Here is a 14,829-nt window from a genome sequence, read left to right on the forward strand (position 1 = left end):
TTTGTGCTAGGAGAGGTTTTTTTTATATGGCCTGCTCTTGCTAATTGATTAACAGAATCCCTTCTCATCCTAAATTAATTTTTATAGTATAGTTTTTAATATTTTTAGGATGTATATGTCTAATTATTGTGTGGGCACATTACTTTTCCGCAAAGATAACATTTTGTTCAGTGTTAAATTACCCTGTTTGTACATATGATAAATGTGGTGGTGATTAGAAGCATCATATTAAAATTGATATCACTAGGACATTACAAGCATATTATGAGCCTGTTCAAGGCACTTCCAAAGGCTGCCTTATGTGTGGTAAGAGCCATGTTAATTGCATGCTGCATGAATTTCCATTGTGAATGGAAGAACACCCGTTGTATGTATTTTCTCTAACTCCCATCAGGGTCTCACTGTGCGGGCCTGTTTAGCACCTCGGTGCTCGGGGGTTCTTCAAGTGCACCTAACCTACAGGATTATGCTCGTACTCATCGTAAAAAGCTGACTTCTTCTGGCTGCATAGATGGTATGTGCACACATGCACACACAGAATCACACCTACACCCACGCACACACCCATGAGCAGTATTTCTCAAAGGCAAGTCTAAGACCACTGACTGATTCACGTGGAATCCTAGCACCCTTTACCTAAATCTATCAGTGTTGTCTGTTACCCACAGCTTGGATCCATGTTACATCAGTTAATTGCAGTTAGACTTACAGTACTTGTACAATAAGTAGTTTGTTGAAATAGAAAACTTAGAATTGCATCACGTGTATTCTTTTTTAGATTATTGATAATCCATATTATAAAGAATAAATTTTCTTTGAGCTTTTAAACTTTTGTTTACTGTTAATCCTTATTTTACTTACTGATATTGAGCTAATAAAAATAAAGTGAATGGAATGTGTATAAGTAGAGGAAAATACCATATTGGCAATGTATTTATAAAAATAAACATAGGATGAGAATATTTTCAGATCCCTAGCTGACAGAGATCCTCTCACTGTTGTTAATATACCGTAAGTTTTAATATTCAGAGTGTCTTTTGAGGCTCATGGATCCCTGTGCCTTTTGTTAAGAGTAGTAGTTTTAGCTCTTTCAGGATCAGCTTTATTTAAACTTTTTCTCATATATCTACAAATTTACTTTTACCAGTAAAACACGAACTTACCAGAATTGCCAGCTTATCCCGCTTTTCTTTCTTTTGTATATTTCATTAAACACTTTGCCTCTATCATCAAACCACTTTACTTCTTTTAACCAGTATTTGGCTTATTACCTTCTCTCATTGTTCCTTCTGCATGTCACCTAATTCTAACCTCCTCATATGTTTGTTTTTCCCCTCTTTTTTTAAGTGTTCTTTTGGTAGCTGTTATGAATTTCAGGTACCTGTTTTTCTCTTTCTCAGACGCCACACGCGGTTCTGCTGTTAAAAGGTTTTCTATCTCATTTGCTCGACACCCAACCAATGGTACGTTTTGCTTTTATTTTAAAAGATAATCCCCTGCTTCATTCCTTTTTTATTTTTCTTTTATTTCAAAATGTGGGGTATACAGTATCATTTATTTCTCCATTCTTAATTTCAATCGGCATACAATTCCAATTTATTCACCCAAATTATTGATACTGTCTGGCTCCCTTTTCAGCTGTAATTTACACAGTAATTTAACATTATTCATCAAACTTTGAAAAGACCACAATGATGATGAGTTTTAATACTAAATTAACACCTGAAAATTTCTTCTAATTTCTCAAGTGATGAGTCCACAAAAATTTTTTAAATACAACAATTAGTATTCTTTAATTTATTCTTCATTCTTAAGAATTTTAATGATTTTTTTCTCCCTAATTCCTTTTCTGATCATGTGGTTGTTTTATTGAGATATTTAACAAAAATACAGAGCCACTCATGTAAAATAACCAAATGAGATATCTGTGAAAAGTCCTTGGGAACCAAGTGACACAGATTTTACTGTGTGATATCATTTATCCCTGGCTCTTTGTCTAAAGCAAAACCTGACTTGGTCTGGAGTACTCTGAAAACTTTGTCCAACATTCACTTTGTCCTCACGTGACAATCTGGTTTACTGTTATCAAGCAACCAATTCCTTTTGGTACCACTGCTTTTTCTTAAAATTTTGAAGGACTTCTGATAGGAAGAAGACTAAGTTAAAATCTAGAAACCCAGTTCAGTTAAATTCAGCTTTTGAGGCTGAGTAGGAAAGTATTTCATGACCATTATTTATAAATGGAATTGTTGGAGTATTACAGCTTTTTACATAGAGCTTGATCTTGTGGGGCAAGAAGGGATATTTATTGATCATTTAAAAATAATTTAGGATTAAAGAATTTATAAGAAAACTTATAGGTTATTGCTTTTATTTGGAACGAAGGTACTTTTATCCCTGGAACTTTCTTTTTCTTTTTAACTGCAAATAAATCTTTCAAAACTTAAATCTGGTCTTTCAAAAATTTTTATGAAGCTAAAGGATTCAACACAAGTTTATGGACAGTCTTCCATTTCTGGATCCTTTAACTACGCATCTAAATAACAATGCACTAATACTTCTTGAAGGTGGAATAAGAAGATCTCATCCTCAACAAGTGAAAATTTAGCCTTTTAAAGTTTAACGTGCTTTCCCCCCATTGTAGCTCTTTAAGTGCTACTTTTCGAAAAGATTATTAATTGATACAGCTAAAGCTTCTAAAGAACCTGCATTTATAAGACCCTCTTAGAAGAAAAACAGAAGTCACAAGAAAAACAGGTCACAAAATTCTAAGAGATATTATAGGCTTAAGACTGTCTATAGTTTTTATATCAAATGCTTGTGAGTTTAGAAAAAAAAAAAAGTGCTTATGAGTTTAAAGCCCGTATTGCAGGTTTTATCTAGGAGAAACTTGTGTTCAACTGAAGATTTTTAAAAAAGGATACTCTTTTTAAATTTAACAGAAAATAGAATGATTTTATACTCTTTTGTTTTAGGCTCTTTTTTTAATGTGGATTTTTCACACATTAATGCATATTAAATGCATTCCTTTCAATTCTAGAAATACTTCTTTTGGATTTTCAAGAATTCTTTTTTTCTTTTTTTAATGTTGTGTTGTCTTATCTGTCTTATAAATTGTCATTTGACTCTTCCTTTTACTTTTTATTTCCCCTAACTTTCGTGTTATTTTCATCTTTAACACATATCATGGACTTACCCCTCCCTTCATCTTTAGTTCAAGGAACATGGTGAAACAAGTATCTTCTGACAGTGCTTTACCTTATTTTCTGGGCCTCTGTGCAGAACACCTACACCTCTATAGGTGCTGGTCCGTTTCCTCTGTGGAATTTCTAGGCTCCAGTGGTATGTTTTTATAGCTTCTAAACATGTCAGCAGGGTGGCTTTTTAAATTGCTGCGCTAACCCTTTCATTATGTATTAAAGAAAAAGGTTACTAAAGATAAGTGGGGAAAAAATGTAGTCCAGAGGAAATGGATTATATTGTCATTTGCCTGTTATAAAATCTAGCAGGCAAGTGAAAGAAAATAATTGTTACAAAAGACTTATAAACATTCAGAGGAAAGGAGGAAAAAACACACCATTTAGTGTAATGGAAAGAAAGGGTTTGCGCTCATTTGCATGAATCTTGTACTTTTTAAAAAAGTATCAGTTGTGCAAGCCTAATTTATTTAGTGCTTAACTTAGGTGCTTTAGCTGCTGTTATGGTATTACAGTTTTTTGTTTTTGTTTTTAAAGTATGTGTAATGTTCTGTCGTGCTTTGGTTTGCACTGAAAATCAAACATATACCAGTTTTGTAAGTTCTTTGGTTATTTTCATAGGAAGATTAGATTGCCTTTTAGCCAAAGTTTCCCTATTCCAGCTGAGAATTACGAAGTTCTTAGGTCAGTATTTCTAACCAATATTTAAATAAATTAAATATCAGTCAATTTAAAAATGAGCACATGACTATTGAAGCGAAGAGTTTTGCAATCTAAGTTTAATTAGTGTTTACTTTTTACTTAATGATATTGGATTTTGTATAAAAACTTAATTTAGGTATTAAAAGTATTTCTTTGGAGGTGAATTAGTTTGAACTTATGGAAGATAGATGCATAAAGACTTGTTATTTTTAACAGTATATGAAAGCAATTTTTGAAGCCATTCAGTTGAATAAAGTTTCAGTAAACAAGCAATTTTCTTTTTAAGAACGTGATAATCTATATCCTGTTTGTTTAAAAGAAAATAAATGATGTGTGTTTAAGTGCTTTTGTTTCACTGATGGTATTAATATGTATATCTGCATGGTTGTTTCATGAAATTTTTGTATTTCTGTGCCATTGTTAAATACAAACATGTTTGTATTTTGTATTGGTTTTTACTTGGCCTAACTACTCAGAGAGGGATTTCCAATAATATAATTATTGTGTTAATTCAGTAAAGGTGGGTGAAATACGTTTTGTAATGCTCATTCCAGCATAAGTGAATGGATGTTGTTTGGGGATCACACTAGAAAATATTGTTGGCCTTGGCATGCCTAGAAAAGTGTTTAAAGTCACTCTTCACAAGTAATTACATAACTGTTTTTGATAAGAAGTTACGTTTAGTATCCTAGTATCAGGGACGCATCATGGCATCAGCTTACTGACCTATTAAATAGATCTGATTTTAAAGAATAAAAACTGAAAAATTGTAATTTTTTCTGATTTTTTTCCCCTAGGTTTTTTTCTTTAAGCATTATTCTTAGATTTTACCAGTATAGAATGAAATTGTGTGCATGCTGTACTATGTAATTACATTTAAAATGAAATCTTTGTCACATCTTATTTTAACTCTGTATTGCATAGCATCTGGTGTCATGACTTCGGAGATCTTGTGTGTTTGCATGTGATAGATTGGAGAGACCTAGAGACTGTCTAGTTCTAAGCAGTGGTCTTCCTTTTTAATTACTGATTTTTTAAATATCTGATTTTCTGTTTTGTTTTTGTTTTTGTTTTCTTTACAGGCTTTGAATTGTATTCTATGGTGCCATCTATTTGTCCTCTAGAAACTCTTCACAATGCCCTGTCTTTAAAGCAGGTGGATGACTTTCTTGCTTCCATTGCTTCTCCATCAAGTGAAGTTCTACGGAAGACCCCTGAAATTTGTAGGAAAAATTATTTTTGTTATTATTTAATTGTTGGGCAGTAAATATCTGAATATAATAAGAATTATAAAAATGTAAACTCATGTAGTGGTAGTGAATAGAAATTTAGGAAAAAAGGGGTGTAAAGGGGCATTATTAGGAATTATAGGTCTTCTGAAGCCTCTTTTTAAAAAAGTTTTTTTTGATTATTAAAGAAAATAGGGTGCCAATTATGATGGAAGTATCTGCATCTTGTATTTTATAGAGTGAATGCAAAACTAATATTAATTACAGTATATTTACATTATTTACACTTAATTCTCTGAATTGTCAAAGATGCAGCATCATATATATAGGACTATATTCATTTTCTGGTGTTTAAAATAAGGATGAAGACATTGTTAATCACTTTTCCTTACCTAGGACAAAATTAATAAATTTTATGGTAACTAGAAGATAGCTTACGATGGGGTACTGACAATATCAGATTGGAGGAGGAGTGGGAATACTAATTAGAACAAGTTAGTGATGGAAATTAATAGCAAAAAATTAGTAAAAATGTGCAAGCAGGAAAGTGCTAAGTAATGGCATAGTGCTTTATATATCTTAGGGACTTTTTCATCACTTATATTATTTTCATTAGTAATCACTAATGAGCTCTGACAGTGAAATTTATTTTCATTTGGTGTAGGTATCAGCCACCGAACACACATTTTGCCATAACTGGCACACATCTTGATTTTCAAAAGCATGCTGAATATTGCTGCTAGCTTCCCATCTCCCTTTGTTTAGGAATCCAGAAGCTCATACCAATAGTTCCCCACCTACCCAGTCCCCTACTTTGGACTGTCCTTACCCAGAATACTCCATACTTAGGAATGATCCCGATTTTTCCTTTTCACACTTCTCCAGCTTGTTTAGAAAGAGTTGTTTTTTCATAATTTTAATCCCTCCTTCTCCTGAAGATAAATCTCAGCTGGGTAATATAGGAAGACAATCTGATTTATTTAATTACTTGTAGTCTAATTAGCTTATTCTTAAATATAATAGTTTAGTAGACCATTGCATTTGTATATGAACAATTCCTGACTCTCTAGTTGTTATTTTTGAGAGAAAAATAATTTGAGACTCTTTGTCTTAAAGATTAGACTCTGGAGCTGGCCCATGGCTCACTTGGGAGAGTGTGGTACTGATAACACCAAGGCCAGTGGTTTGGATCCCTATATAGGGATGGCTGGTTAGCTCACTTGGGAGAGAGTGGTGCTGACAACACCAAGTCAAGGGTTAAAATTCCCTTACAAGTCATCTTTTTTTAAAAAAAGAAAAAGATTACCAACTCACTTACCAAGAAATCAAACTATGCCATCAGCTTTCTGCCATGCCTTAAGAACCTCAATTTCTATCAGAGTAGGATAAAATTAAGTCTGCTTTTCTATTCTTGCTGGAATGCCTTTGGTGTATACTGTTAAAGTGCTTATTATTTACAGTATCAACCGAACATTTATTTGGCTAAGGCCGTGAGAGAACCGTCTTTTTATAAGAAAGACGATCTTGCTAAATTTATTCTGCACATCCTGCCTTGTCTATTTTGTACTGTTATTATGTATATTCTTAGGGTCACTAAATTATGTCATAAGAAGTTTTCTATAATATTAAAATAGAATTGGCAAGAAATTATTAAATTATCATGTTTGTTTATTTATTTTTCATCCTCTATAGCTTCACGTTCCAGTCCAGTAATGAGAAGAAAAGTATCTTTAAATACATATACACCTGCAAAGATCCTTCCAACACCGCCAGCTACCTTAAAGAGTACGAAAGCAAGCAGCAAACCAGGTTAGGATGTGTGTGTGAGTTCATAGATTCTGTACAGCAATTAGAAGAGTAACAACAGCTTGCTTTTTAAATGTAAAATCTCTTTTTAAGCAGGATCATTGTACTTCCTGGAGTGTAATGATCCTAAGAATTAAAATCTATTATTACAGCCTAATGATATATATTTATTTTTTGTCTCTGTTGTCTTATGCCTCTGCCCACATATGTTAATAAAATATATTTTATACTCACACTTAATTTATGGACTCTCTTCTTTTGCTTTTCTGTTGAACTTGAGGCATCATTTTATATGAAAAAATTTTTTTCTTCCCTTACATTATCTTAATCTCCATTCTCAGTCTGATATTATGACTACCAAATTCAGCTATCTTTTATCAGCATTTTTTTTTTACTTTAATTTCTTGGCACATTTGATTGTGTTGTTGATCCTTCCTGAAATGTTTCTCTTACTCTGAAATGTTCTCTTAACTCTGACTTCCAAGATATTACTCTATCTTGGTGTTCTTTCCATTTTTCTGATTCTTCTACTTTTCTTGTTTGATGATGCTTCTTCTTTCTACTTTCTTGTCCCAGATAGGGACTTTCTACTCTGTTCATTTTTTCTTATTCTACATATATATGTGTATTTTTTAATACATATATATATATGGGTTTTTAGAGAAAATTCTATATACTCCAAGGCTTCGACTGTAAACTTACTGGAGATGTCTTCTTTCTTTGCCTCCTCTTAGTGCTCTCAATTATTCTTTAGGTTAAGGGTTTGTGCTTAGGAATCAGAGAGGGCTAGATTAAAATCTCAGCTCTGCTGCTTATTAGCTATATGACCTTGGGCAAGTTTCTTAACTTTTCTGATTCTTAGTCTCATAATCATAGTCAGGGAAATAGTACCCACTTTATAAAGTTGTCAGAGATGAGTACAATAACATGTATAAAGTACTTGGCACACATAGTAAACACTCATTAAACACTATTGTTGTTATACTATGGTCAAACCGTTCTCTTCACTTCTCCCCAAGTAAATCCCCTTCGCACTCATGAAACTTTTTTTATACTTAAAGTGTTCTCCCTTTTACCTCCCATCTTTAAAGACCCAACCCAACCCCTTCCATTGATGGTGTATTTAGATGATTATCAAAACAAGAATTTTGATGACAGTCTGTACTACTAATTTTATCTCTGATACCTCATTATAGCTCTATCATATTACCAGGCCTTATAAATCAGGGGCAATATCTTAAATTTGAAACTTGTATCTTGTAACTAATCAGTGCGTAAAGCTACAGGTAATGGAATAAGTATCTTAAACGTAAGTTATGTTTCATTCCATATACAACACAAAGCTAAAATTTGTATAGTTCTTTATACTACAAAGCACTTTCTCATTATTCTTATAGTTGTCACCATAACCTTCAGAAGTCAATACCATTCTTATGTCCATTACACATGGAGAAAGTAGCAGAGAAGTTGTGAGTTATACCAGTTCCCATAGCTAGTAGTCAGTATACGGTAGGATTTGAATGCTCTTTAAATCACAGTATATTGTTGTTCTTTACATATTAAACATATAATAAATGCATCATTTTGTACACATTTTTAAGTAATAAAGTTAAAATGATGTTATATTTGACTTTTCAAATGTTAAGCTAATCTTGTATTCCTGGGATGAACCCTATTTGGTCATGAAGTATGATCTTTATATATATTTATAAATATATGTGTATGTGTGTGTGTATATATATACAGCTGTGCTATATGCATATATATATATATATATATATATATATATATTGCTGGATTCAATTTGATTTTGAGGATTTTTATATCTTCATTGGTCTGTGGTTTTCTGTTTTTGTAATGTCCTTTTCAGATTTTGGTATCAGGGTATTGCTAGCTTCATTAAATGACTTAGGAAGTGTTTCCTCCTTTTCTATTTTTATGAGTGAGTTTTTGTAAGATAATTTCTTTCTTAAATGTTTGATAGAATTAATTTTCCTTTTCATTTTTGTGGTAATTTTGGTAACTTGTATTTTTCAAGGAATTTGTTCATTTTATCTAAGTTCAACTTTGTTGTTTCTTTATTATCCTTTTAACGAATGTGGTAATAACCTCTTTTTTATGATACTAGTAATTTGTGTTCTGTTTCTTTCTTAATCATTCTTTCAATTTTCTTGGCCTTTTCAAAGAACCAACTTTCAGCTATTTGTTTTTCTGTTTGTTTTATAATTAATCGATTTGTTCTTTATTTTCTATTTGTTCTTTATTGTCTACTAACTTTGGGTTTACTTTTATCCTCTATTTCTAGTTTCTTAGGTCAGTGATTGATAGATATTTTTTTCTCTTGTTATATAAACATTTAAAAATGTAAGCTTTTCTCTAAGCACCTTAGTTGCATATTACAAAGGTTGTTACGTTGTATTTTCATTATCACTCAGTTAATAATATTTTCTAGTTTACCTTATGATTTCCTGTTTGATTTATAGAGTCTTTAGGAATGTATTAGTTAAATTCCAAATATTTAGAGGAGGGTGAGTTTGGATAATATCTTCTTAATCAATTTCTTGTTTAATTCCGTTGTTATTACAAAATATAAACTGTATGATTTCATTCTTATGAATGTGAGATTTGTTTTATGGCTTAACATTTGTACGATCTCGAATGTATCAAGTAAATTAAAAAAAGGAAGAGTGTTCATTCTATAGTTCATTGTTCCTAATGTATACTGCTTTGTCATTATCCATTAGATCAAGATATTGATAATGTTCAGATCTTCTGTGTTTTTACTGTTTTTTCTTTTGGGGGACTGGTGGTCAGGGAAGGGATCTTGTTGTTCTATCAGTTGTATAGAGAGCAATTTCCACTCACAACTGCAGAATTTTCTATTTCTCCCTTTAATTTGGTAAGTTGTTGCTTTACATGTTTTAGAGCTCTTTTTTTTTTTTTTTTTGTCTTATTCGTGACCGGCACTCAGCCAGTGAGTGCACTGGCCAGTCCTATATGGGATCCGAACCCTCGGCGGGAGAGTCTCTGCGCTCCCAAGCGCTGCACTCTCCTGAGGGCGCCACGGGGCCGGCCCTGCACCGACCATTTCTATGTAGGATCCGAACCCGTGGCGGAAGCGTCGCTGCGCTCCCAGCGCCGCACTCTCCCGAGTACGTCACGGCTCGGCCATTTTAGAGCTCTTTTAAAGTCTTCCTAATATTTTGGCTCATTTATTATCATGAAATTTGCCTCTTTGATTTCTAGTAATGCTTTGATTTAAAGTTTATTTTATCTGATGTGGATATAGCTATTTTAGCTTTCTTATTAGTGTATGCATGGTATTTTTAAAAATCTGTTTACTTTCAATCAATCTGTGTCTTTATATTTAAAGTGGATTTTTTGTAGACAGCATATAGTTGGCTTTTTAAGAAGTCATTCTAACAATATCTGCCAACTATTTATTACAACAAGAAATAGTTGTAATATTTATAGCCCATTACCATTTAATGTAATTATTGATATGTTTGAGTTAGTCTACTACTTTATTATATTTTCTATTTATTCCTTCTGATTATTATTCTTTTATTCTAAACAGTCATATATGTATTTCTTGTAGTGCAGGTCTGTTTTCAACAAATTCTATTCATTTTATTGTGTCTGAAAAAATGTCTTTATTTCATCTTCATTCTTGCAAGGTAGTTTTGCTGAATAGAGAATTCTGGTTAGAAAGTTTTGGGTATTTTTTTTTTAGCGCTTTAATAACATTCCACTGTCTTCTGGTTCCCATTGTTTCTCATGAGAAGTCTTAGTTAACTTGAGTTTTTGTGTATGCAATGGGTTATTTTTCTCTTTCTGGTTTCAATATTTTCTCTTTATCTTTGGTTTTGAGCAATTTGACTATGACATGCTTAGGCTTTTGATTACTTTTACCTTTCTTCTCCATTCTGCCATTAATCCCATCCAGTTTTTATTTTGGATATTTTATTTCAGGTACTTATTCTTTAGTTTTAGACATTCTATTTGATTCTTCTTTATGTGTATATGTGTGTATGTATATATGTGTATATATATATATATTTTTTTTTTGGTCACAGAGATTGTGTATCTGTTCATTCATTATAAGTATATGCCTCTCTGTCCTGGAACATAATTAAAATTGCTTCTTCATAATTCTTGTCTGTTAATCTGACTCATCTCATGATTGGTCTCTGTCAATTTGCCCATTCTCAACAAGAAATACATTTTCCTATTTCTTAGTATGTTGAGTGATTTTGGATTATATCCTAGACATTGTGAATGATATGTTATAGAAACTCGGGATTCTGTTATTTCTGTTGTTACACCATAGAATAGTGTTGTGTTTGTTTATTTTTAAAACAAAGAGTTAACCTTGGCTGAACTCAGGTTGCAAAACTGTGTCCCTTGAAGTGGCCAACAGTTCAAATATCAGTTCACTTCTATTAGCCTTAGCTGGTCTCCTTGGAGCTTATTCTGCTTAGGCCATAGATTTGATCAGCACTTTATACATAGAATTGTGGGCTCCCCCTTCTGGGATTTCCCACCTCACTTTTTAGCAGCTAAAGTTGTCTCAGTACTTGTCTTCTGGTTCTTTACTCTAGTAAGACTGGATTTTATGTTGGAGTTGTAGCCATTTTACATGGTGTAGATTGGGGCCTGTCCTCAGGCTAAGAGCTGTAAAGAAGGGGAAACTTACCCCATGTTCTTCCCTTTTTTCAAGTCTTGATTTTTCTCTAGTAACTGCCTGCTTTTGTTCACTCTTCAGTATCTTCAGGTGGTTGTTCCTCATATTTTATATAAAGTGTATACCTTTTAACTGCAGGAAGATTGGTCTGACAGGAGCTTACCCATCCATAGGAGAAGTGTAATTCCACCTAGAACAAATTTTTGAAAAGTCATTAGGAACTGATGTTGGTTCAGATGTGGAAGTATGAGTCCTAAGTTAGGAATGCTTCTAGTTTTCTAACCTTCTATCTTTTTAGATAGTGGTGAGATAGAAATACAGGAGGAAATAGATATTTATAGGGAAAATGAAAATGTGTTAGGTTTATGTTTGCTGTCAGATATCTATAAAGAGAGTTTCAGTAGGCAGTTAATATACAATATCTTGAGATAAAGGAAAATCCTTGCTGGAAGTATAAATTTGAAAATCATTAGCACAATGGATGGTAGTTAAAAATGATGGAAATGAATTAGTTTCCCAGGAAGAATATAGAGTGAAATGAGAAATTTATTTTGTGAACCCAGCCCATTGTCATTACTTTTCTGTATTTGTGTTGCATTCTAAAAAATAGAAGGTTAAAAATGTTATATTGAATGTTTAGAATGTTTTATTTACATCATAATTATAATAAGAATTATTTTGTCATTCAGCAGTATTATTTGAACTTGGATTGCTTGTATAAATCTAAGCAGTAGTTTTTCTTGTTTTGTATAGCTACCAGTGGACCTTCTAGTGCAGTTGTTCCTAGTACCTCAACTCGGAGAAAGAGTATAACTAGCAAAACAGAAGTGCATGAACACAAAAAAAACACCGGGAAAAAGAAATGAAATCTTCTCAGCAGAAGCTGGAACAACTTATAAAAATCACATGTTCAGTAGAAAAAGATACATAATAAACCTTGACTCAAAACTGTCAGAGCAAGTAATTTATGTTTTTCCTTATACATGTCTGTATTCACTTATTAAATGTAGGGGATTCTTTGTATATATTAGGTAAGGAACTTTTGTCACGATCGAAAAATGTTTAAGGCAATGTTTATTAGCATTCTGTGAGTAACACAACCTATGGTGATAAAGGTCTGTTGTTGTTAATATGTTTACCATGTACCTATTGTAAAGATAAGGAACATAAAAGCCCAGCTGACCTGTACCAAAGTCACACCAGTAGTGCTGTGTATTGCAGAGTCTGATGAGGTGGCCTCTGTATACACTTTTATTTTCATGGGATTGAATCTTAACTGTAAAAGCCTTTAGCTTGTGTTGAAATTTGACAGACATGTTTACATATTGGGTACTTTTTAAAAAGTATATTTCCAAAGAAATTTCATTGACCATTTAGATTAGAAAAATTTTCCCAATTGTTATAGTGATGTATATGCTGCAGTATTTAATAACTGGAATATTAGCATATGGGTTATTTTTCAATCTATGCTTTGAATTTTTTTATTGTGTGTTATTTAAAATATTACATATGTAGCTGGAAGAACTGTACCTTTATGCACATAAGTTCGGATATTAATTTGTAGAAAATATTTCTTTATGTATTTCCTTACCATAAGAGGTGCTTTGTTCATCACGAAAATATTTGTTTCATATATTGGCAAGATAGGCACCCTTAGAGTTTCTTTTTAAGAGATATAGTTGACAAGTTTATAAATGTTGCATTTATTTTCAGAGTTGTTTTTAGAGCTAAGAAACTCAGTTCAAAAATGGAAATCATCAATGATAGAAGAAATTTGAATTCTATTAAGTTAGTAGGTGTTAGGTATAGCATCTGTTTTTGCCATTTCCATTCTTATCTGCTGTGTATCAGTTGATCTCACTAATAAAGCTTAAAGATTGAACATTTGAAATAAATGCTCTTTACAAATGATTAGATATTGAAGGGAAATAGAGATCACTGTGTTGGGATTTCATCTATCATATGAAAAAAAATTTATTATCCTTGGTGCTTTTTCTTCCCCCAATCCACAAATAATTGTGAACCACTTGAAATGACTTAAACTGTAATCCAAACAGTGCCACCTGCTAAGAACTCCATGCATTGCAAGTTACATAACTTAAATTTCTAAAGCTTTAGCTTGAGGCTTATGTTTAGAAAAATTATTGAATTCTTATAGTATAAATACAACTATTGTAATTCTTCAGAAGAGACTCTCCTAACCTTAAATCATCATATATGAACTGACTTTTAGAAAATAAACATATTATATATTTGTTATTTTAAAGGTACCAGATGCAAAAGTCATAAATATATACAATTAAATAAGTTCATGTACTTCACATGAATGTAAATGTATTATATAGACATGTCTTATAAACAGTTGAATGTACCTGAGTTTCCTGTATGTGAAAATGTGGTTAATGTGCTTATTGTGGGGGTAAGAAAACTTTTGTTTTTTAATGGAAATGAATTAAAATATTATTTTATTTCCAGAATGAGAGAGTGACTTAAATATTGTTATTTTTTATTTCTATTCTTTATCTCTTTCCTTTTAGCTTTCAAAGTAGAAAGAATGAGGAAAACTATTTTAATATTAAATAGTACTAAGACATTAAACAAAGCTTATTATTGGCCATACACATAGCAATCTATTGCTTTCCAAACAAGAAAGTACAGTACAATTTACTTTTTCCTGTTGTTATACAGGAACTTTTACCTCACTGTAGTCACCAAACTTAGTAGTAGTGCTGTGTAAACTTGACAGTCTGTTTGCAAGAATCTTAGAATCATTTTTCAAGACTAAAAGTCTACTATATCAGAGCAAGAAATTATAGTTATCACTATATTTAGTGGAAGTTTGATTGAAGCATCTGTTTCTTACTTGATTCTATCCCCAGGATGTAGGATTTTTTGGTTTTAAATATTATAAGATACTTTTCCTTACAGCCCAACGCAAAGAAGTGAGAAAGCCCAGCTTGAACTGGTCAGTCATCCTGAAACGTTTATCTTCATAATGTATTATTCAATCCCCCCACCCTTAAAAACCCTGCATCTTAGCTCTGAATTAACTTTGCCCTTAAAGTCTAGTGCTGGCAGATTCTACTGCCCTGGTTTTAATGAGTTATATAGTCCATTCTCAACTACAAGCAAATTTGGGGGGATATTGCAATCTTGGGTTAAGAAAAACCGTGTGCTGAACACCTTATTTCATGTTTCCTCTGAGCAGTAA

The 14,829-nt window shown here is 32.2% G+C and overlaps 1 protein-coding gene across 1 annotated transcript in view; it reads left to right on the forward strand.

The window, feature by feature from the left end:
* PPIP5K2 (diphosphoinositol pentakisphosphate kinase 2) overlaps positions 1-12,984 on the forward strand; it is a 73,291-nt gene extending 60,307 nt beyond the window's left edge. The window contains exons 27-32 of the mRNA XM_063086782.1: positions 395-514; positions 1,401-1,463; positions 3,283-3,342; positions 4,982-5,122; positions 6,821-6,937; positions 12,372-12,984. Of these exons, the coding sequence (XP_062942852.1) occupies positions 395-514; positions 1,401-1,463; positions 3,283-3,342; positions 4,982-5,122; positions 6,821-6,937; positions 12,372-12,484 (614 nt within the window). The 3' untranslated portion in view covers positions 12,485-12,984. The remainder of the gene's footprint in view (positions 1-394; positions 515-1,400; positions 1,464-3,282; positions 3,343-4,981; positions 5,123-6,820; positions 6,938-12,371) is intronic.
* Positions 12,985-14,829: the final 1,845 nt, after the last annotated feature.

Source organism: Cynocephalus volans, chromosome 2 (genome assembly GCF_027409185.1).
Source record: "Cynocephalus volans isolate mCynVol1 chromosome 2, mCynVol1.pri, whole genome shotgun sequence".
Lineage (NCBI taxonomy): Eukaryota > Metazoa > Chordata > Mammalia > Dermoptera > Cynocephalidae > Cynocephalus > Cynocephalus volans.